Raw genomic sequence first — 25,570 nt, forward strand, 5'->3', positions numbered from 1 at the left:
ATTCTACAACTTGTGGTACAATTGTTTCAGTGTAATGCATGGTGCCGTACTTACCCGCTGACACGACCTCACCTATCCCTCCGCTAGGGGCCTTCACTAATCTCGTGGGTGGTGCTGTGCCTACTGTGGTCTCTGCTATGGTGGCCGCTATAGAGAGCGCTGAAATCGTTGCCGAATCGTCTTCTTGTTCACACTCCTGAGGAAGGTTCAAAACAGGGTACAACTTGCACGGGTTAATACTTGCATGAGTTATTTGATTAACATCATTAACATTTACATTGTTACTAAGAGTTTGTGTTTTACAACCCAGTGCGTTTCTCTCCGCAATCAACTTCTCTCCTGCAATATATGGTGGGGGAGGAGCTGTGGCAATCAACTTCCTGACTGCCCCAGATCCTGCCGCCAGAGCCAAACCTCTCTGTATCTCACCTTCCTGGTGCCATAACTGTAAGTAATCATGATGCTGAATTCGTCTCTTTGATGATTTTACGAGACATATCCTCCTCCTTACATTTTGTAACACTTCCGGACTGAAGCTACCTATTCTTGGGAACTTGTCCCTGTCTTGAACAGTCATTCTCTCCCATTCATCACATAAAACCTCTGTGTGACTACCGTATTTTTCACACATGATATATCTTGCCGACCCGACTGGTCGGTTCTCCGAATCAACCTGAACCTGGGTTGATCGCCCCCTACCTGAGCAACTGGCCCCCATCGTCTGTAGGTGTTGCTTAGTCCTCCTTGGATTTTCTGTATCAAGGTTTTCAGCAAGCCTTTACAGACAACCAAATTACTCCGCAGTAGGCCGGCGGTGGCGGTTTACCGAGTACCCCACTCACTCGCCCACCTCGACCAATACGACCTGATCACACCGATATGGTGCTGGCGTACTCGATACAGGGCCCCTATGGAACCTTCAGTTTACTGGAACATATAAGGGATACCCGCAGGACACTTACTCTTTCCAGTAAACGTTGGGGTTGTTAGATAGTTCCTGAGTGACCAGCGAACTTCTCTTCCCGTAAAAATAAAAAATTACACAAATCACGTCAGAGTGTACAAATAGCGTTTGTGACCAATTTACTCTAATGGTATTTAGGTCAGATTACTAACTACTGTACACAATTACGTGCGGTCCAATCGTTCAGTACACGAGCACTACTTGTCATGTACTGAAAGATCAATGGGATCGATGTTTCCGGCTGCGATTCCTTCAACCAGAGCTTGTATGGCCTATATGGGTTCTGCACCAACACCCCAGGCGTTGTGCCACTGGACTTTTATAGCGGACCTTTTTACCTTATGACCTCCTGGTCTGTTCCTTATGACCTCCTGGTCTGTTACCTTTACCTTATGGTCCGCTATACTCTAATGCTCAAATATTATTTAACCAGAGATGCCTCCCTGGCCACCGTATATGTCACTTACACGTATGTTCCTTAACGAGTACCCGACTTTCCTTTTGGTTCCACCTTAAAGTTATATAAACTTTTGTATACAAAACACACTCACTCAACACATGTATACTTTGTTTCTATATCTATTTCTGCGCAGAAATTGTCTTCAGGCCAAGAGTGTTACCAATTAGGAGCAGGATCTGTTAAACTAAATTTCAGATTTTCCAAAAATAGATTTGCGTTATTTACCGCGTCGCGTTATCTACCGCTGTGCGTTACTTATCGCCTTTGCGTTACTTCAACTTTATCACAACTTGAGCTACGTGGGCGTAACCAGACGCTACGTTGCGTAATGTACGCTGCGTGCGTCTGCCTTTTGGATTGCGTACGCTAGTCTTTGTTAGCGACACGTGTACGCAATGCAAAGGATCCACCGTAACACAATATATTTTTTTTATCAATGTAGATGATCCCTGATCATCTACCGCAATCCACACTGACTGCCTTGTATCTCAGACAAACCGTGTGTTTGTTCTATACTTTAACTATTACCTCTACTTTTAAATAACAGCAAAATCTCTTTTTAGCACTTTCTATCAACTATAAAATTTGGCAAACAGGAATAGTGATATACGAAAAATGAAATAGAAATGCAGATATATGCGTACGTACGCAAGACAAAAGAAAAATAAACAGTTTTAAAAAGACACAAGCGTTTTGTTCTTACTTCCGGTTACCGGATTCCTTCAGCACTCTTTACCTAAGCGAAGCAGACGCTTATCCCGTCAGCAACTGCGAGACAACCTCCCACCCTTTTGCTGGGGGATAATGTCTGCTGATCTACCTAGTGCAGATGTGAAAAGGATCGGACGAGTCCCCAATTGACAATGCTAAATTCCTATGTCGTATAAACAACCCTTATGAAGCTAAGAACACTGTACGCTGTTTACTTAAGAAATACCGTAATGGTACGCTATCTGCGTAGCGATCGCTCAGCCGTAGGCGAGACGCTCAAGCGTCACGTTCGCTCACGGCCCAGCGATCACAGGACACGTTATTGGTTATGTCTAGGGGAAAGATTCGCTATGGCGTAGCATACGCTCGAGACCACGAGGAGGTCACCAGCGATGCAGACGCTCACAACACTATACCTTGATATTAAACCTTATACCGATGAAACACACAGAATACCTTAATGTGAGTACAGGGTGTAAATGCAACCTTGTGTAACCTGACTACCTACAAAGCTGTTTGAGCGTCACCGACGCTCAAGTGAACACTTAACACTATAGTAAATACACTGATACTGGTTTAGGGTTCCAAAGCCTATTATCTGTATTATATCTAGTATACTTGTAAAAGAGTAACACAGTACAAATGATACACTACAATATAACAAAGACTTCCTAACCAAACACCTAACTAAGGGATAAACTACAATGCTATCCTGGTCTAACACAATACAATACAATACTATAATACTACGAAGTATTTAAGAGAAAAGAGGAGAGAGAGAGAGATAGAGAGAGAGAGAGAAAGAGAGATATTGGCTCGCAGAAAGACAATGATTACGGAGAGAACTTACGCACAAAGGGTATGATCGCCTGCGCCTCGATATCCAGCTCCCGATTATCAGCAGATAACCGTTGATGAGAGAGTGAGAGCTGGATGTGGTCGGCCTGCCTATTTATGCCCCACACACAATGCAATCTCCTAGTCCCTACAATCCTTCAGTTTATTGGACACAGGAATTCGACCCTGTACTGTAACCAAAGGTCATAGGGTGATTCATACAGGTGGGCTGTGACGATTTCCAACAGCTCAGGTGGGTGGGAAACTGGGTTTCCCGCCGCATACCTGAGTATGTGCAAATCATAGAAATGGACATAAACTTCTTATGTCCATAACTATTCGCACGAGCGATTAATACGCTCCAAACCAACACCGGAATATTGCTAATTAAATACTCTTCCGATGGGTACCAAACACTGCTGTATGACTCCTGTTAGACCCTTCGTGCAATACAAAGAGGGATTCCTCCGCTCAGGGACATCCTATCTAAACCAAACTTACAGAAACTATTGAGGGGAACATGATCTATAAACGACATTAATTGTGAACTTTTGTAACGAATGAGTCGCACGCTACGATCACATAAACTCTACCGTAAATGCGCATACTGCGCGTGCGAGTGCACGCTATTGCGGGTATGCGCTTCCACGGGAGAGCGTACGCATGCGCAGCACGGACCAGTGTGCGGTGCAAATATGGCAGTGTGCATTAAGACATTTTTCTGACTTCGACAGTATAAAGACAGGGCTAAAAAATACTGACCGGAACCTTAAAAAATAAACACAAACATTTAATAAAAAGTAGCAAGAGGGAACATACAAGAAAGTAACCTGAAGCCATCAGAAAGTGAGCAACCCATTAACGATATGAGATACCGAGCCTGGCAAATCCAGCGTTCCGCTACACCAAAATGGCAATAAGCTATGTAATAAAGACTGCAACCTGCTCTTAGGGAGGGCTGGAAAAGCTGCTCGTTATATTCCTAATTAACTCTAGGAACACATTCATTAAGGGTGCAGACATCACCGGCACATACCATAACCTGACATCACATGTGTTTCCTGCACACCCCTATAGGGGCACAAGGCTACATGTGTGATGTTGCGGCGTTGTTGTGCGCAGCTGCTGCAGCACATTACGTGAATAGCCCCAACATCACCTAGAATTGAATTGCCTCCTTAGTAGTCAAAAAGGGCAACTATTAAAAGTATGAGCCATTACATAAACCTCCTTTCCTTCCCTAAGGTCTATACCAGTGGTTCTCCACCCTCCAGTAACCCCAACAAGTCATGTTTTGAGGATCTGTCTGTGGAAGTAGGTGGGACTCAGCTAAATAAATAAATCCAGAAAACATGACCTGTTGGTGGCACTTAAGGACTGGAATTGAAAATCACTGGTCTATACTATAGGACGACAAACATTTCAGCAAATGCCTACAGATATGAGTGTATTGCGGGTGACAAATACCAGCGTATGACGAGGCCGCAGTCTGACTCACGAGGCCACGGACGCATCAGCAGTGTCCTGGGGTTACTGTATGACACACGCGGGAAGGAGAATTAAATGGTTAAAAGGTGTCTGCAGTGGGGTCAGCAGCTCACAAGACCCTGTTACTATTTCTGTTACTGGTCAGAGGGACGGCTCGTGTAGGATCAGAGAGTGGCGCTCGCCGCAGGTCAGGCCCCTGTGTGAGCAGCCAGTCTTTCCCTTTGGATAAGGCTGCAGCAGGAAGCACAGCTGGGGGAGGAGGAAGGAAACGGCCCGCTTCAGGGAAAAGAGAAAATCCAATAAGAAAAATAGTTTCAGGGAGAAGCCTGCTGGGAAGCGCAGGCAGAGATCAGCCGTATACACTGGTGTACCAGCCGCTGCCACCAGGGAAACTTTAATCATGTGATGTATAAACTCCTGGAAATTTTATTTGTGCACATTGCAATTTACTGCTGTAGATTATAACGATAATGACAGTCACAATGGCCCTTGGATTATTATATTATCCCTCTGACTTAAAAAGCCAAACTGAACCTGAAATTCAAATGTTCTGAAATTAACCACGCCGTTCAGTGTTACCCTGACCTCCCCCCACCACTATCGACAGCTGTAGCTCCTCCCACAACTGGAGACCAGTGTCTGATACAGGTCGCAGAAAGAGAAGGCTCGTATGCGGTGACGTCACTGGCTCCACCCTTGGTGGGACTCGAACAAAACCACACAGTATTTCTGCAGGACAAGCCTGCCAGACTGTCAGTCCCTCTCTACCTGCTCTGAGCTACAGCAGCTCCCCCCTCCTACAGTGGCAGCAGGGGGAAGACACACTGTGGAGTTATTTAGCCCGGTATAAACACTCCAGATATTTCATGTATTATTATTATTCAGGACCATAATACACACAACATGTCATATACGGTATCCGTTCAGATGGTCGACCATGTTATGGTCGACAGTCATTAGGTCGACCACTATTGGTCGACATTGACATGGTCGACATGGACACATGGTCGACACATGAAAATGGTCGACATGAGTTTAACTTTTTTTTTCTTTTGGGGAACTTTTCCATACTTTACGATCTACGTGGACTACGATTGGAACGGTAATCTGTGCCGAGCAAAGCGGTAGCGGAGCGAAGGCACCATACCCGAAGCATGGCGAGAGAAGCGAGCCATGCGAGGGGACGCGGTGCACTAATTGGGGTTCCCATTCACATTACGCAAAAAACGACACCCAAAAAAGTTCAAAAAACTCATGTCGACCTTTTCATGTGTCGACCATGTGTCCATGTCGACCATTTCAATGTCGACCAATAGTGGCCGACCTAATGACTGTCGACCATAACATGGTCGACCATTCATACCGGAACCGTCATATACAATGATGCCAAACAGTGGCCATACTTTATCAGATGCATATTTAGCAGGATGCTGGCAGGTGAGGGGGACCAGATCTGCCAGACTATCACCCAGGTCTTACGCTAGGTACATACTATACAATTTTTCGTCCGACCTGACAGATATTGGGTTGTAAGTCGGCTAATTGTTTAGTGTTAACGACGGTCGGTACAAACTGCGTCTCCCGGTATAGCATGTCCTGCACACGCTGTCGCTCACGTAAGTTTGGGATCGCTCAGAAAATGCTGTGTGTACACACCTCAGCAGATGTCTAGTGTGTGGTGTACAAGAGTGCTGGCAGTACGGATGGTGTAATGGTTAGCATTACTGCCTAACAGCACTGAGGTCATCAGTTTGATTTCCACCATGGCCCTAACTGTGTGGAGTTTGTATATTCTCCCCGTACTTGTGTGGGTTTCCTCTGGGTACTCCGATTTCCTCTCGCAATCCAAACATATACTGGTAGGTTAATTGGCAACTAACCCTAGCATGAGTGTGTGTACATGTACATGTGGTAGGGAATATATGGGGGACATTTACTAAGCAGTGATAAGAGCGGAGAAGTGAGCCAGTGGAGTAGTTGCCCCATCAACCAATCAGCAGCTCTGTATCATTTTATAGTATGCAAATTATAGATGTTACTTCAGTGCTGATTGGTTGCCATGGGCAACTTATCCACTGGCTCACTTCTTCGCTCTTATCACTGCTTAGTAAATGTCTCCCTGAGATTGTAAGCTCCACTGGGGCAGGGACTGATGGGAATGGCCAAATATTCTCTGTAAAGCGCTGCGGAATATGTGTGCGCTATATAAATAACTGGTGAAAACTAATAATAAACGATTATTGGGTAGTGTGTACGCTGTACATCATTTTGGTCGGTCTGAACCAGTCTACGCTGGACAAAATCTCATAGTGTGCATCTGGCTTTACAAGTGTCCACCTCTATGACCAGCAAAGTGCCTCTGGAGCAGTCAGGCGAATGCACTGTGCATAGAATGTTCTCCTCCCTTCCAACAGAGAAGCGCAGGAAACGTAGAGCTTGGGCTATTGCAGTAGTGATGCACGCAGCTGATCATGGCAAAGCATTGAACCGAACTGAACCCCCTATGAATTCACCTGGAATCACCGTGAGCCGAAGAGTGACCGAGCCATGGAAACTGACTGATCGCCAGCGAGAGGTCCTAGTGCTATTACCCTACTCTATTCTCCAACCGCCTCCTGTTCAGCTCCCTCCCCGTAAGAGGAGCATAATACAAAAGAGGAATTTAAATGAGCATCTGGGGCAAACGTATTGATGTTTAAGGGGGGTACTCACGGAGCGATATTCTAAGCAATCTGACTAGATTGCTTAGAATATCGGCAGGATCGCTCCGTGTGTAGCCCCCTCGGCGATAGCGATGCGCGGCCCCGCACATCGCTATCGCCGCTGCTAGATTGGCCTGCATGCAGGCCAATCTAGCGGGTCGCTCACTTCACCCGCTGGGTGAAGTGAGCGGCCCCCCCGTCTCCCCCCGCACGCTCAGCACAGATCGCGCTGTGCTGAGCGGCAGGAGAGATGTGTGCTGAGCGGTTCGCTCAGCACGCATCTCTCCTTGATCGGCCCGTGAGTACTGGGCTTAAGGGGGGTACTCACGGAGCGATATTCTAAGCAATCTGACTAGATTGCTTAGAATATCGGCAGGATCGCTCCGTGTGTAGCCCCCTCGGCGATAGCGATGCGCGGCCCCGCACATCGCTATCGCCGCTGCTAGATTGGCCTGCATGCAGGCCAATCTAGCGGGTCGCTCACTTCACCCGCTGGGTGAAGTGAGCGGCCCCCCCGTCTCCCCCCGCACGCTCAGCACAGATCGCGCTGTGCTGAGCGGCAGGAGAGATGTGTGCTGAGCGGTTCGCTCAGCACGCATCTCTCCTTGATCGGCCCGTGAGTACTGGGCTTTACACAGCACAGTCTGTAAGACGTTATCATGGAGTACACATTACTACACAGACCAACTACAGGACTCCCCCTGGTGACTAAAATATGAATATCAACATTAAAATGGATAAATAAAAATTACAAGTTTAGATATTAGTTTATAGATTAGATATATTTGTCATTTGTTTTGTTCTTCTCCCCTCTAGCATGAAGTTGGGGATAGTCGGTCCCAAATAGAGAATGCTTAGGGACAGGTGCTATGGTGTTACGGAGAAGCACCTCTCAAAATTACCAATGTTCGCAACACCACTAGTGCACCAAGGAACTGCCCTTATATTTTTTAGCTCCGGGACGGTCTGTTTATTATATTGGCATACACCCCCTTTCCTTTATTAAAGCCTACTAGACCTCCAGTGAGGGCCTGGTCACTATCCGTAAAGCTGCTGGTTGGATAATACAGGGGCTGGCTAAAAGAAATGAGGATGCCACAGCGCCTTTTTATTTTCAGCTGTTAAATAAGCTACCAGATACTAAGAAATGAGATGCAGGTTTAAATTAAGTGAAGGTTGCTAATGAAACCTGCTGTTAATTCTTTCATGGACACAATTTTGGTCATTTAGAGGCCAGGAGGCTTAGGCTGTTGCCAGACAAGTAAATCTCCAGCTATGTACCTGCTAGGAGAGCACTCGGAGTTGAAGACCTCGTTGCTGTAACACTAAAATGAACATATACAATAACACTAGCTCATGTTCGAGGGGTGGCAATCACGCATGTTAAATGTTGCATGCCACGACCTCAAAGGATCGCATCAGAGAGCGCAGGTCTGACCTACACCTGCACCAAAATCAGAAGAAAGCCAACGATCCACGACTTCCCTGCAAATCTTATCAGAGGATGAGCATACGAATGACATTTTTTAATGTACACTTTGCAAGAAAGTTTCCTTTCACTCTTCATTCTGTTTTACCATTGTAAATAAACATGGATTACATTGTAAGTCCCACGCACGAACCGCTGGGATAGATACAGCCCCCAAACCTCATCTGCACGCTCTTTATTTTATGTATTTCTCTTTTTCCAGACACTTCTGTGTTGCTCAACTTCCGAAGGGCTGTAAAAAAATGACGGACCATCCCCTAGATTTGTCTTTCTGCCTCTTAACTTCAACATAATTATATACCCCAGACGTTGTTAAACACCATACAGAGTAATATTTCATACACAATGTATATATACATATTCCTGTATCTCCTAACTTGTCGGTGAACCTGCCCTTAGCGCTCCCAATAAATGTCTCTGCATTGAGGATAATAGGAACATTATATATTTCAACACTTTCTGTGTCTACAATACGCGCTGTGATTTAGAGTCCTGCAAGCCCCGGCACGTTTACCCCGCTCCCCATCCAGACACACTCAATGTCCAGGTACGACATCCTGGAGAGGCTACGAACGCTTCATACATGTCTGTTCAGGACACGGAGAGCGAACGCAGCGTTCCGGGATTACATTTATTAGCCAGTAAATGTGCTGTACACAGCAGCCACATTTACAAGTTTATTTACACATCCCCTGTTGTCTGGTGCAGAAGAAATAAACTGCTGGTACTCCAGACTACTCAGCGTACCGCTGTTGCCTCAGCGTACCGCTGTTGCCTCAGCGTACTGTATCTCTCTGGAATAAATCATCGGTAACAGGCTTATCTAAAGGGCTGCTTAATAAATAAAAAGTATCAGATTTACAGAAGATGAACAAGAGAGTATTTATCTATTGTACAGCTCTGCAATATACGTTGGAGATACATATTCATCATTTGTCCTGTAACGGATCGTTCCAGAAGCCACGTAAATTTCCCTTTAAATCCAGTCCTGCAATCGGCATTCTCCGTGTCGGCCGTATGTGCGTCTCTCTCTCACAAACTGAATTTCAATCTTTTTGATCAATTTAAAAAAAATTTTTTTTATGATCACTACAATTTTTGGCCAAAGCGTGACGTGTATTCTGATTGAAGCGGCAAATGTGGCAGGTTATTGGGGAACAACAATTTCCAGCATGCCACAGAGAGCCTAGGGTTACGTAACAGCGATAAAGTATTAATACTTCTGCACCATTCAGCATGAAGACACTGACGTAATGGCGACGTTGTTGAAATGTTAATAATCAGTTTATAGTGTAATTCTCACCCTAATGGAAGAAAACATGAGAATGTCAACATTTCAGGCCTTAACATTCTATGTCAACAATTGTGTGTCGACGTTAATGTTTAACCACGTCAACATAATTAATGTGGACCTTTTGATCGGCGACTTTCTCACTACTTACCGTTACATGTAAAAGTCTGCGCCAGCTCCCAGCAGCGCAACCCCCCCCCCCCCTTCCCCTCCCCGGCTTGTGACAGAATTAAATGCCCCGTACATAGGAGGCTCATCACACTCAGCATCCGGCTTTAACTCCAGAGCCTAAGAGACAATTGAAATCGATCTCAAGTATTGACCAGGAATTGTGTATTTATTCCTTATGCGTGTAGGCAGCCAATTTGGGGTCCCAGTCCTGCCGCACTGCCTATTGTGTGTAAATGAGGGGTGGGAGGGAGGACAAAAGGCCTTCATGAATCACAAGCCTAAACTCCACAAAATACATTAACAGGGAACAAGTGCAAATTCATTATATAACGCACATATCACTCTGCTAAGTGCTGCCGGGACCAGTGCAATAATAAGCACAGTCATACGTAGTGCACGGTGTCATTACTATGTACATAAAACGCATGCGAGTGTCGTCTTTCCCCCGATTTCAGAGAGAACGCCGCAGTCAAACGATATCATAATTTGGAGGTTATTGCAATAAGATGTGATGTGCCGCTGTGATGGCGTTTTAGCACACATCGTCACCCCACCTCGTACAGTCTACCTGGCCGCCCCAGAGAGGTGTGGAAGAAAACGCACAGCGTTAGCCCGCCACATGAGTGTTATTCATGGCTCAGTACAGGAACAGATAGATAATGAAAAAGGATACTGGTGTGAGCCTGTATGATAATAATCGTAGGATCTGTTTGAAATCAAGTAAGTCTTTGGGACGACACAGGACAAATACAGTGGGGAAAGCCTAGCATACTTATGCACAAAACAGAAGGAGAAAAGGTGTCATCGCCCATAGCAACCAAATAAATGTCATCTCTTCAGCTGGACTAGAAAAATTACTTCCAGTTTGGTTGGGCAGCACATCCTTAATTCAGGAACCCCAGTGTTATAACAGTAGAGAACTTACAGGGAGATGTATTAAACCTCCAACCAATCAGCATTCAGCTATCCTTTACCAGGTACATTCTATAAAATGACAGGGAGAAATGAAGTGGCTGCTATGGGCAATTTATCCACCTGTTCTCTAGTGAAGATTTGATACACCTCCCCCTTCGTACAGGTGCACATACAGTATGAGAATAACGTTACTGTACAACTACCAGCACCCCAGGAGAATGATGAGTGTCACACTATACACTGTGTGCGGTGTCTGCAGGAGGATAGGACAGGTGCATGTACAGTGTGAGAATAACGTTACTGTACAACTACCGGCACCCCAGGAGAATGATGAGCGTCACACTATACACTGTGTGCGGTGTCTGCAGGAGGATAGGACAGGTGCATGTACAGTGTGAGAATAATGTTACTGTACAACTACCGGCACCCAGGAGAATGATGAGCGTCACACTACACACTGTGTGCGGTGTCTGCAGGAGGATAGGACAGGTGCATGTACAGTGTGAGAATAACATTACTGTACAACTACCAGCACCCCAGGAGAATGATGAGCGTCACACTACACACTGGGGTATATTTACTAAGCTCCCGATTTTGACCGAGATGCCGTTTTTTCTTCAAAGTGTCATCTCGGTTAATCTCGGTCATTTACTAAACACTAATCACGGCAGTGATGAGGGCATTCGTAATTTTTTGCTAGTTCAGGTAAAAAATTACGAATGAATACACCATCGGTCAAAACGCGGCTGTTTAAGTATGAATCTCGGTCATTTACTAAGAAGTGCAAAGCAAAAAAAGAACAAACACTGCCGTGAAAAATTACAACTCGTAAAAAAGTGCTAAAAAAAAACAGAACTTTTTTTTTTATTCGTGTTTGGATAGGCATGCACGGATCCATGAGATCCGTGCATGTATATCAGTGGGAAGGGGTGGGAAAGTGCTTATTTTTACAAAAAAAATTGCGTAGGGTCCCCCCTCCTAAGCATAACCAGCCTCGGGCTCTTTGAGCCGATCCTGGTTGCAGAAATATGGTGAAAAAAATGACAGGGGTTCCCCCATATTTAAGCAACCAGCATCGGGCTCTGCGCCTGGTCCTGGTCCCAAAAATACGGGGGACAAAAAGAGTAGGGGTCCCCCGTATTTTTAAAACCAGCACCGGGCTCCACTAGCTGGACAGATAATGCCACAGCCGGGGGTCACTTTTATATAGTGCCCTGCGGCCGTGGCATCAAAAATCCAACTAGTCACCCCTGGCCGGGGTACCCTGGGGGAGTGGGAACCCCTTCAATCAAGGGGTCCCCCCCCCCCAGCCACCCAAGGGCCAGGGGTGAAGCCCGAGGCTGTCCCCCCCCATCCAATGGGCTGCGGATGGGAGGGCTGATAGCCTTTGTTGTAAAATAAAAGATATTGTTTTTAGTAGCAGTACTACAAGTCCCAGCAAGCCTCCCCCGCATGCTGGTACTTGGAGAACCACAAGTACCAGCATGCGGCGGAAAAACGGGCCCGCTGGTACCTGTAGTACTACCACTAAAAAAATACCCAAAAAAACACAAGACACACACACCGTGAAAGTATAATTTTATTACATACATACACACATACATACATACTTACCTTAAGTTCCCACGCAGGTCGGTCCTCTTCTCCAGTAGAATCCAAGGGGTACCTGTTGAATAAATTCTACTCACCAGATCCAGTGGTCCAGGCTCCTCGGCAAATCCAGGGATAATCCACGTACTTGAATAAAACAAAAAAACGGTTGCCCGACCACGAACTGAAAGGTGACCCATGTTTGCACATGGGTCACCTTCCCACGAATGCCAGAAACCCACTTTGCCTTCTGGCTAAGTGGGTTTCTTCAGCCAATCAGGGAGTGCCACGTTGTGGCACCCTCCTGATCAGCTGTGTGGTCCTGTCCTCACTGACAGGCAGCACGCGGCAGTGTTACAATGTAGCGCCTATGCGCTACATTGTAACCAATGATGGGAACTTTCTGCTCAGCGGTGACGTCACTTTAGGTCAACCGCAGGGCAGAAAGTTCCCATCATTGGTTACAATGTAGCGCATAGGCGCTACATTGTAACACTGCCGTGTGCCGCCTGTCAGTGAAGACAGGAGCACACAGCTGATCAGGAGAGTGCTACAACGTGGCACTCCCTGATTGGCTGAAGAAACCCACTTAGCCAGAAGGCAAAGTGGGTTTCTGGCATTCGTGGGAAGGTGACCCATGTGCAAACATGGGTCACCTTTCAGTTCGTGGTCGGGCAACCGTTTTTTTGTTTTATTCAAGTACGTGGATTATCCCTGGATTTCCCGAGGAGCCTGGACCCCTGGATCTCGTGAGTATAATTTTTTCAACAGGTACCCCTTGGATTCTACTGGAGAAGAGGACCGACCTGCGTGAGAACATAAGGTAAGTATGTATGTATGTATGTGTGTATGTATGTAATAAAATTATACTTTCACGGTGTGTGTGTCTTGTGTTTTTTTGGGTATTTTTTTAGTGGTAGTACTACAGGTACCAGCGGGCCCGTTTTTCCGCCGCATGCTGGTACTTGTGGTTCTCCAAGTACCAGCATGCGGGGGAGGCTTGCTGGGACTTGTAGTACTGCTACTAAAAACAATATCTTTTATTTTACAACAAAGGCTATCAGCCCTCCCATCCGCAGCCCATTGGATGGGGGGGGACAGCCTCGGGCTTCACCCCTGGCCCTTGGGTGGCTGGGGGGGGGGGGACCCCTTGATTGAAGGGGTCCCCACTCCCCCAGGGTACCCCTGCCAGGGGTGACTAGTTGGATTTTTGATGCCACGGCCGCAGGGCACTATATAAAAGTGACCCCCGGCTGTGGCATTATCTGTCCAGCTAGTGGAGCCCGGTGCTGGTTTTAAAAATACGGGGGACCCCTACTCTTTTTGTCCCCCGTATTTTTGGGACCAGGACCAGGCGCAGAGCCCGATGCTGGTTGCTTAAATATGGGGGAACCCCTGTCATTTTTTCCCCCATATTTCTGCAACCAGGATCGGCTCAAAGAGCCCGAGGCTGGTTATGCTTAGGAGGGGGGACCCCACGCAATTTTTTTGGGGATTTTACATTGTTTAATTAAAAAAAAAAAAAAAAAAGAACCCCAGCACGGATCACACAGATCCGGCCGAGATTGATTGTAAAAAAAAAAAGGCAGTGTTTTGCTAATCACTGCCGTAAAATTAGGAAAAAAAAACCGAATGACATCGACATCGGAAGAAAAGAAAAACACGAATACGACAGCTTAGTAAATCCATCGTAATAAATTCAAAAAGTTGCAGTTTTACACTCTCGATGTCATTCGTGATTGAACTTTGACCTATTTTCGGAAATTACGAATCTTAGTAAATATACCCCACTGTGTGCGGTGTCTGCAGGAGGATAGGACAGGTGCATGTACAGTGTGAGAATAATGTTACTGTACAACTACCGGCACCCCAGGAGAATGATGAGCGTCACACTACACACTGTGTGCGGTGTCTGCAGGAGGATAGGACAGGTGCATGTACAGTGTGAGAATAACATTACTGTACAACTACCAGCACCCCAGGAGAATGATGAGCGTCACACTACACACTGTGTGCGGTCTCTGCAGGAGGATAGGACAGGTGCATGTACAGTGTGAGAATAATGTTACTGTACAACTACCGGCACCCCAGGAGAATGATGAGCGTCACACTACACACTGTGTGCGGTGTCTGCAGGAGGATAGGACAGGTGCATGTACAGTGTGAGAATAACGTTACTGTACAACTACCGGCACCCCAGGAGAATGATGAGTGTCACACTACACACTGTGTGTGGTCTCTGCAGGAGGATAGGACAGGTGCATGTACAGTGTGAGAGTAATGTTACTGTACAACTACCGGCACCCCAGGAGAATGATGAGCGTCACACTACACACTGTGTGCGGTCTCTGCAGGAGGATAGGACAGGTGCATGTACAGTGTGAGAATAACGTTACTGTACAACTACCAGCACCCCAGGAGAATGATGAGCGTCACACTACACACTGTGTGCGGTGTCTGCAGGAAGATAGGACAGGTGCATGTACAGTGTGAGAATAACGTTACTGTACAACTACCGGCACCCCAGGAGAATGATGAGCGTCACACTACACACTGTGTGCGGTGTCTGCAGGAGGATAGGAAAGGTGCATGTACAGTGTGAGAATAATGTTACTGTACAACTACCGGCACCCCAGGAGAATGATGAGCGTCACACTACACACTGTGTGCGGTGTCTGCAGGAGGATAGGACAGGTGCATGTACAGTGTGAGAATAATGTTACTGTACAACTACCGGCACCCCAGGAGAATGATGAGCGTCACACTACACACTGTGTGCGGTGTCTGCAGGAGGATAGGACAGGTGCATGTACAGTGTGAGAATAACGTTACTGTACAACTTCCGGCACCCCAGGAGAATGATGAGCGTCACACTACACACTGTGTGCGGTGTCTGCAGGAGGATAGGACAGGTGCATGTACAGTGTGAGAATAATGTTACTGTACAACTACCGGCACCCCAGGAGAATGATGAGTGTCACACTACACACTGTGTGCGGTGTCTGCAGGAGGATAGGACAGGTGCATGTACAGTGTGAGAATAATGTTACTGTACAACTACCAGCACCCCAGGAGAATGATGAGCGTCACACTACACACTGTGTGCGGTGTCTGCAGGAGGATAGGACAGGTGCATGTACAGTGTGAGAATAACGTTACTGTACAACTACCAGCACCCCAGGAGAATGATGAGCGTCACACTACACACTGTGTGCGGTGTCTGCAGGAGGATAGGACAGGTGCATGTACAGTGTGAGAATAATGTTACTGTACAACTACCGGCACACCAGGAGAATGATGAGCGTCACACTACACACTGTGTGCGGTGTCTGCAGGAGGATAGGACAGGTGCATGTACAGTGTGAGAATAATGTTACTGTACAACTACCGGCACACCAGGAGAATGATGAGCGTCACACTACACACTGTGTGCGGTGTCTGCAGGAGGATAGGACAGGTGCATGTACAGTGTGAGAATAACGTTACTGTACAACTACCAGCACCCCAGGAGAATGATGAGCGTCACACTACACACTGTGTGCGGTGTCTGCAGGAGGATAGGACAGGTGCATGTACAGTGTGAGAATAATGTTACTGTACAACTACCGGCACCCCAGGAGAATGATGAGCGTCACACTACACACTGTGTGCGGTGTCTGCAGGAGGATAGGACAGGTGCATGTACAGTGTGAGAATAATGTTACTGTACAACTACCGGCACCCAGGAGAATGATGAGCGTCATTCTACACACTGTGTGTGGTCTCTGCAGGAGGATAGGACAGGTGCATGTACAGTGTGAGAATAATGTTACTGTACAACTACCGGCACCCCAGGAGAATGATGAGCGTCACACTACACACTGTGTGCGGTCTCTGCAGGAGGATAGGACAGGTGCATGTACAGTGTGAGAATAATGTTACTGTACAAACTACCGGCACCCCAGGAGAATGATGAGCGTCACACTATACACTGTGTGCGGTGTCTGCAGGAGGATAGGACAGGTGCATGTACAGTGTGAGAATAATGTTACTGTACAACTACCGGCACCCAGGAGAATGATGAGTGTCACACTACACACTGTGTGCGGTGTCTGCAGGAGGATAGGACAGGTGCATGTACAGTGTGAGAGTAATGTTACTGTACAACTACCAGCACCCCAGGAGAATGATGAGCGTCACACTACACACTGTGTGCGGTGTCTGCAGGAGGATAGGACAGGTGCATGTACAGTGTGAGAGTAATGTTACTGTACAACTACCAGCACCCCAGGAGAATGATGAGCGTCACACTACACACTGTGTGCGGTGTCTGCAGGAGGATAGGACAGGTGCATGTACAGTGTGAGAATAATGTTACTGTACAACTACCAGCACCCCAGGAGAATGATGAGCGTCACACTACACACTGTGTGCGGTCTCTGCAGGAGGATAGGACAGGTGCATGTACAGTGTGAGAATAACGTTACTGTACAACTACCAGCACCCCAGGAGAATGATGAGCGTCACACTACACACTGTGTGTGGTCTCTGCAGGAGGATAGGACAGGTGCATGTACAGTGTGAGAATAATGTTACTGTACAACTACCAGCACCCCAGGAGAATGATGAGCGTCACACTACACACTGTGTGCGGTGTCTGCAGGAGGATAGGACAGGTGCATGTACAGTGTGAGAATAATGTTACTGTACAACTACCGGCTCCCCAGGAGAATGATGAGCGTCACACTACACACTGTGTGCGGTGTCTGCAGGCGGATAGGACAGGTGCATGTACAGTGTGAGAATAATGTTACTGTACAACTACCGGCTCCCCAGGAGAATGATGAGCGTCACACTACACACTGTGTGCGGTCTCTGCAGGAGGATAGGACAGGTGCATGTACAGTGTGAGAATAACGTTACTGTACAACTACCGGCACCCCAGGAGAATGATGAGTGTCACACAACACACTGTGTGCGGTGTCTGCAGGAGGATAGTACAGGTGCACATACAGTATGAGAATAACGTTACTGTACAACTACCGGCACCCCAGGAGAATGATGAGCGTCACACTACACACTGTGTGCGGTGTCTGCAGGAGGATAGGACAGGTGCATGTACAGTGTGAGAATAATGTTACTGTACAACTACCGGCACCCCAGGAGAATGATGAGCGTCACACTACACACTGTGTGCGGTCTCTGCAGGAGGATAGGACAGGTGCATGTACAGTATGAGAATAATGTTACTGTACAACTACCAGCACCCCAGGAGAATGATGAGCGTCACACTATGCACTGTGTGCGGTGTCTGCAGGAGGATAGGACAGGTGCATGTACAGTGTGAGAATAATGTTACTGTACAACTACCAGCACCCCAGGAGAATGATGAGCGTCACACTACACACTGTGTGCGGTGTCTGCAGGAGGATAGGACAGGTGCATGTACAGTGTGAGAATAATGTTACTGTACAACTACCGGCACCCCAGGAGAATGATGAGCGTCACACTACACACTGTGTGCGGTGTCTGCAGGAGGATAGGACAGGTGCATGTACAGTGTGAGAATAATGTTACTGTACAACTACCAGCACCCCAGGAGAATGATGAGCGTCACACTACACACTGTGTGCGGTGTCTGCAGGAGGATAGGACAGGTGCATGTACAGTGTGAGAATAATGTTACTGTACAACTACCAGCACCCCAGGAGAATGATGATCGTCACACTACACACTGTGTGCGGTGTCTGCAGGAGGATAGGACAGGTGCATGTACAGTGTGAGAATAATGTTACTGTACAACTACCTGCACCCCAGGAGAATGATGAGCGTCACACTACACACTGTGTGCGGTCTCTGCAGGAGGATAGGACAGGTGCATGTACAGTGTGAGAATAATGTTACTGTACAACTACCGGCACCCCAGGAGAATGATGAGCGTCACACTACACACTGTGTGCGGTCTCTGCAGGAGGATAGGACAGGTGCATGTACAGTGTGAGAATAATGTTACTGTACAACTACCGGCACCCAGGAGAATGATGAGCGTCACACTACACACTGTGTGCGGTGTCTGCAGGAGGATAGGACAGGTGCATGTACAGTGTGAGAATAATGTTACTGTACAACTACCGGCACCCCAGGAGAATGATGAGCGTCACACTACACACTGTGTGCGGTGTCTGCAGGAGGATAGGACAGGTGCATGTACAGTGTGAGAATAATGTTACTGTACAACTACCGGCACCCAGGAGAATGATGAGCGTCACACTACACACTGTGTGCGGTGTCTGCAGGAAGATAGGACAGGTGCATGTACAGTGTGAGAATAATGTTACTGTACAACTACCGGCACCCCAGTAGAATGATGAGCGTCACACTACACACTGTGTGCGGTGTCTGCAGGAAGATAGGACAGGTGCATGTACAGTGTGAGAATAATGTTACTGTACAACTACCGGCACCCCAGGAGAATGATGAGCGTCACACTACACACTGTGTGCGGTCTCTGCAGGAGGATAGGACAGGTGCATGTACAGTGTGAGAATAATGTTACTGTACAACTACCAGCACCCCAGGAGAATGATGAGCGTCACACTACACACTGTGTGCGGTGTCTGCAGGAGGATAGGACAGGTGCATGTACAGTGTGAGAATAATGTTACTGTACAACTACCGGCACCCCAGGAGAATGATGAGCGTCACACTACACACTGTGTGCGGTGTCTGCAGGAGGATAGTACAGGTGCATGTACAGTGTGAGAATAATGTTACTGTACAACTACCAGCACCCCAGGAGAATGATGAGCGTCACACTACACACTGTGTGCGGTGTCTGCAGGAAGATAGGACAGGTGCATGTACAGTGTGAGAATAATGTTACTGTACAACTACCGGCACCCCAGGAGAATGATGAGCGTCACACTACACACTGTGTGCGGTGTCTGCAGGAGGATAGGACAGGTGCATGTACAGTGTGAGAATAATGTTACTGTACAACTACCGGCACACCAGGAGAATGATGAGCGTCACACTACACACTGTGTGCGGTGTCTGCAGGAGGATAGGAAAGGTGCATGTACAGTGTGAGAATAATGTTACTGTACAACTACCGGCACCCCAGGAGAATGATGAGTGTCACACTACACACTGTGTGCGGTGTCTGCAGGAAGATAGGACAGGTGCATGTACAGTGTGAGAATAACGTTACTGTACAACTACCGGCACCCCAGGAGAATGATGAGCGTCACACTACACACTGTGTGTGGTGTCTGCAGGAGGATAGGACAGGTGCATGTACAGTGTGAGAATAATGTTACTGTACAACTACCGGCTCCCCAGGAGAATGATGAGCGTCACACTACACACTGTGTGCGGTGTCTGCAGGAGGATAGGACAGGTGCATGTACAGTGTGAGAATAATGTTACTGTACAACTACCGGCACCCCAGGAGAATGATGAGTGTCACACTACACACTGTGTGCGGTGTCTGCAGGAGGATAGGACAGGTGCATGTACAGTGTGAGAATAATGTTACTGTACAACTACCGGCACCCCAGGAGAATGATGAGCGTCACACTACACACTGTGTGCGGTGTCTGCAGGAGGATAGGACAGGTGCATGTACAGTGTGAGAATAATGTTACTGTACAACTACCGGTACCCCAGGAGAATGATGAGCGTCACACTACACACTGTGTGCGGTGTCTGCAGGAGGATAGTACAGGTGCATGTACAGTGTGAGATTAACGTTACTGTACAACTACCAGCACCCCAGGAGAATGATGAGCGTCACACTACACACTGTGTGCGGTGTCTGCAGGAGGATAGTACAGGTGCATGTACAGTGTGAGAATAATGTTACTGTACAACTACCAGCACCCCAGGAGAATGATGAGCGTCACACTACACACTGTGTGCGGTGTCTGCAGGAGGACAGGACAGGTGCATGTACAGTGTGAGAATAATGTTACTGTACAACTACCAGCACCCCAGGAGAATGATGAGTGTCACACTACACACTGTGTGTGGTCTCTGCAGGAGGATAGGACAGGTGCATGTACAGTGTGAGAATAATGTTACTGTACAACTACCGGCACCCCAGGAGAATGATGAGCGTCACACTACACACTGTGTGTGGTCTCTGCAGGAGGATAGGACAGGTGCATGTACAGTGTGAGAATAATGTTACTGTACAACTACCGGCACCCAGGAGAATGATGAGCGTCACACTACACACTGTGTGCGGTGTCTGCAGGAGGATAGGACAGGTGCATGTACAGTGTGAGAATAATGTTACTGTACAACTACCGGCACCCCAGGAGAATGATGAGCGTCACACTACACACTGTGTGCGGTGTCTGCAGGAGGATAGGACAGGTGCATGTACAGTGTGAGAATAATGTTACTGTACAACTACCGGCACCCCAGGAGAATGATGAGCGTCACACTACACACTGTGTTGCGGTGTCTGCAGGAGGATAGGACAGGTGCATGTACAGTGTGAGAATAATGTTACTGTACAACTACCGGTACCCCAGGAGAATGATGAGCGTCACACTACACACTGTGTGCGGTGTCTGCAGGAGGATAGGACAGGTGCATGTACAGTGTGAGAATAACGTTACTGTACAACTACCGGCACCCCAGGAGAATGATGAGCGTCACACTACACACTGTGTGCGGTGTCTGCAGGAGGATAGGACAGGTGCATGTACAGTGTGAGAATAATGTTACTGTACAACTACCGGCACCCCAGGAGAATGATGAGCGTCACACTACGCACTGTGTGCGGTCTCTGCAGGAGGATAGGACAGGTGCATGTACAGTGTGAGAATAATGTTACTGTACAACTACCGGCACCCCAGGAGAATGATGAGCGTCACACTACGCACTGTGTGCGGTCTCTGCAGGAGGATAGGACAGGTGCATGTACAGTGTGAGAATAATGTTACTGTACAACTACCGGCACCCCAGGAGAATGATGAGCGTCACACTACGCACTGTGTGCAGTGTCTGCAGGAAGATAGGACAGGTGCATGTACAGTGTTAGCTAATTTACATTAAGTATCCACAATGATTCTCCTATATTTTAGGTGATTACATGTCTGCATTTGTGTTATCACTGTGTGTACTGTGTTTATGGCTGCAGCGCCATCTTGAGACCTTAAAGCCCCTTCCCAACAAACCCTCTTCAGTCATTGTGGGCGCCATGTACTCCAACACTGTGTGGGAATGCCACCTGCAATGATTTCCTAAATGCTGCCACCCCCTTGTAGACTCGTCCTCTTACCTCTGGCCGCAGCAGCCGCACTTGCTTCAGAAATGTAAGGCTCGGTGGTAGCATAGAGATTCTACAATGGGGGCAGGTAAGAGGATACGGTTTGGATTTCCCTTCCCGCGTGTCCCCTCCGATGGTACCTAGAACCCCTACATTCCTATCGCTGGGATTAATCAGTCAGCAGAGGAATTATAATCACTTAGTAAGCGTTTGCGGCTATTCCTAGCTGTGCGACGCCTGTAATGTGTACTCTTGTTACAGCCAGACCAGGTAGGCCTCTGGAGCTGGCATTAGTGTAGCCAGTGAGCCAGGAACCCTCCTGCAACACATCTACACATTACACCCTGTTCATGAGGTATAGCATCACACTTGTCTGAGGTCTAGCAGATTTCTGTTGGGATGAATCAGAATATGGCTGCACTTGAAACGAGGCACATCATCGAGGCACATCATCGAGGCACGAGGCACCGAGCAATGCAACTACTGGTGCATTGCCACAAATTTTAGCGCTGCTCACATGCAATAGCGGCTGGCACGGCCCTTACTGAGGTGACAAGTCCAATTTAAAAGCAAAAATAACGAATTACCTCAGTCGGCTTCTTCACTTTTTCCCGCTTTCCAAATATGCAGGCGAGATCGGTATCGCTGCGGCTGGACAAATCCTTTCCTGTGAGGGAGAATGGTAGAGACTGAGCCACACACAGAGAGAGACACTTACATTTATTATACCTGCAATCCATTGCCCCCACTCCCTACACAGCTTTCTATGTGGGGGAAACAAAATAAAACACTTTCAAATATTTGATATCCGGAGCCGTCATAAAATCACAGACTCCACCTTCGGCGCACCCTCCGCAGCGCACAGCCGGATCACGCAGCTGCTAGAGGGAACGGCGACAGAGGTTCAGGGACGGATAAGGACACTGGTGCTGGAGCTGGTCAGTAACAAACATATTTCACACATTCACGTGAAAATTGATATAGTAACAACTATCAATCGTCAGATTGAAAAAGACAGAGGGGTAGAACGTCCTGCCGCTGTGACGTATTGCGCGCAGATCTAAAACAGAGAACCGGCTAAGCACAATACACAATCCACAGCGACCACATTATTACATCTCTGGGTAAAGCGTGTCCGCACTGCGTTCTAGTGTTGTGTGTGCTGAGCGCAAACCTGGTTATAGACCCTACATACAGATCAGTTACATTGTTTGTAGGTACCGGTGGGTACCCAATACACACCAGACATGGATAAAGTTCTGCTATACCCACATCATAACCTGTATTTTATACGTTACAGGGTTTACACAGTCAACCATACATATTTTTGGGACACGGGGGACTCTGCGGACACAGGGCGGTCGGCTGCTGTTGCTGTGTCAGGGTACTTTGGCAGCATCCAGAAAGCCCTCTTCAGTAACAGAGCTACAAGGAGATGGACCTTCCCGGCCCAAACCCTGGAAGAGCCGGATTACAGAGAGAGAGAGAAAGAAGGATATGAGTGTACATAAATAATAAGAATTTACTTACCGATAATTCTATTTCTCATAGTCCGTAGTGGATGCTGGGGACTCCGAAAGGACCATGGGGAATAGCGGCTCCGCAGGAGACTGGGCACAAATTAAAAGCTTTAGGACTAGCAGGTGTGCACTGGCTCCTCCCCCTATGACCCTCCTCCAAGCCTCAGTTAGGATACTGTGCCCGGACGAGCGTACACAATAAGGAAGGATTTTGAATCCCGGGTAAGACTCATACCAGCCACACCAATCACACTGTACAACCTGTGATCTGAACCCAGTTAACAGTATGACAAACGTAGGAGCCTCTGAAAAGATGGCTCACAACAATAATAACCCGATTTTTGTAACAATAACTATGTACAAGTATTGCAGACAATCCGCACTTGGGATGGGCGCCCAGCATCCACTACGGACTATGAGAAATAGAATTATCGGTAAGTAAATTCTTATTTTCTCTAACGTCCTAGTGGATGCTGGGGACTCCGAAAGGACCATGGGGATTATACCAAAGCTCCCAAACGGGCGGGAGAGTGCGGATGACTCTGCAGCACCGAATGAGAGAACTCCAGGTCCTCCTCAGCCAGGGTGTGCCCCTGACCAAGTAGCTGCTCGGCAAAGTTGTAAAGCCGAGACCCCTCGGGCAGCCGCCCAAGATGAGCCCACTTTCCGTGTGGAATGGGCTTTTATAGATTTTGGCTGTGGCAGGCCTGCCACAGAATGTGCAAGCTGAATTGTACTACAAATCCAACGAGCAATAGTCTGCTTAGAAGCAGGAGCACCCAGCTTGTTGGGTGCATACAGGATAAACAGCGAGTCAGATTTTCTGACTCCAGCCGTCCTGGAAACATATATTTTCAGGGCCCTGACTACGTCCAGCAACTTGGAATCCTCCAAGTCCCTAGTAGCCGCAGGCACCACTATAGGTTGGTTTAAGTGAAATGCTGAAACCACCTTAGGGAGAAATTGAGGACGAGTCCTCAATTCTGCCCTGTCCGTATGAAAAATTAGGTAAGGGCTTTTATAGGATAAAGCCGCCAATTCTGATACACGCCTGGCTAAAGCCAGGGCTAACAGCATTACCACTTTCCAAGTGAGATACTTCAAGTCCACAGTGGTGAGTGGTTCAAACCAATGTGATTTTAGGAATCCCAACACTACATTGAGATCCCAAGGTGCCACTGGAGGCACAAAAGGAGGCTGTATACGCAGTACTCCCTTGACAAACATCTGAACTTCAGGTACAGAAGCTAGTTCTTTTTGGAAGAATATCGACAGGGCCGAAATTTGAACCTTAATGGACCCTAATTTGAGGCCCATAGACAGTCCTGTTTGCAGGAAATGCAGGAATCGACCCAGTTGAAATTCCTCCGTAGGGGCCTTCCTGGCCTCGCACCACGCAACATATTTACGCCAAATACGGTGATAATGTTGTACGGTTACATCCTTCCTGGCTTTGATTAGGGTAGGGATGACTTCATCCGGAATGCCTTTCTCCTTCAGGATCCGGCGTTCAACCGCCATGCCGTCAAACGCAGCCGCGGTAAGTCTTGGAACAGACATGGTCCCTGCTGGAGCAGGTCCTGTCTTAGAGGTAGAGGCCACGGGTCTTCCGTGAGCATCTCTTGAATTTCCGGGTACCAAGTCCTTCTTGGCCAATCCGGAGCCACGAGTATAGTCCTTACTCCTGTCCTTCTTATGATTCTCAGTACTTTTGGTATGAGAGGAAGAGGAGGGAACACATACACTGACCGGTACACCCACGGTGTTACCAGAGCGTCCACAGCTATTGCCTGAGGGTCCCTTGACCTGGAACAATATCTGTCCAGTTTTTTGTTGAGGCGAGACGCCATCATGTCCACCTTTGGTTTTTCCCAACGGTTTACAATCATTCCACTCCCGGAATGAACACTGCTGACAGTGCTATCACATGATTTTCCGCCCAGCGAAGAATCCTTGCCACTTCCGTCATTGCCCTCCTGCTTCTTGTGCCGCCCTGTCTGTTTACGTGGGCGACTGCCGTGATGTTGTCCGACTGGATCAATACTGGCTGACCCTGAAGCAGAGGCCTTGCCTGACTTAGGGCATTGTAAATGGCCCTTAGTTCCAGGATATTTATGTGAAGTGACGTTTCCATGCTTGACCACAAGCCCTGGAAATTTTTTCCCTGTGTGAC

At 47.6% G+C, this 25,570-nt stretch overlaps 1 protein-coding gene across 1 annotated transcript in view; it reads right to left on the bottom strand.

Moving 5' to 3' along the window:
- Positions 1–25,570, bottom strand: part of PINX1 (PIN2 (TERF1) interacting telomerase inhibitor 1) — a 197,333-nt gene that overhangs the window by 98,745 nt on the left and 73,018 nt on the right. The window contains exon 6 of the mRNA XM_063915085.1: positions 22,465–22,544. Within this exon, the coding sequence (XP_063771155.1) occupies positions 22,465–22,544 (80 nt within the window). The remainder of the gene's footprint in view (positions 1–22,464; positions 22,545–25,570) is intronic.

Source organism: Pseudophryne corroboree, chromosome 4, assembly GCF_028390025.1.
Source record: "Pseudophryne corroboree isolate aPseCor3 chromosome 4, aPseCor3.hap2, whole genome shotgun sequence".
In the NCBI taxonomy this organism is placed as follows: Eukaryota; Metazoa; Chordata; class Amphibia; order Anura; family Myobatrachidae; genus Pseudophryne; species Pseudophryne corroboree.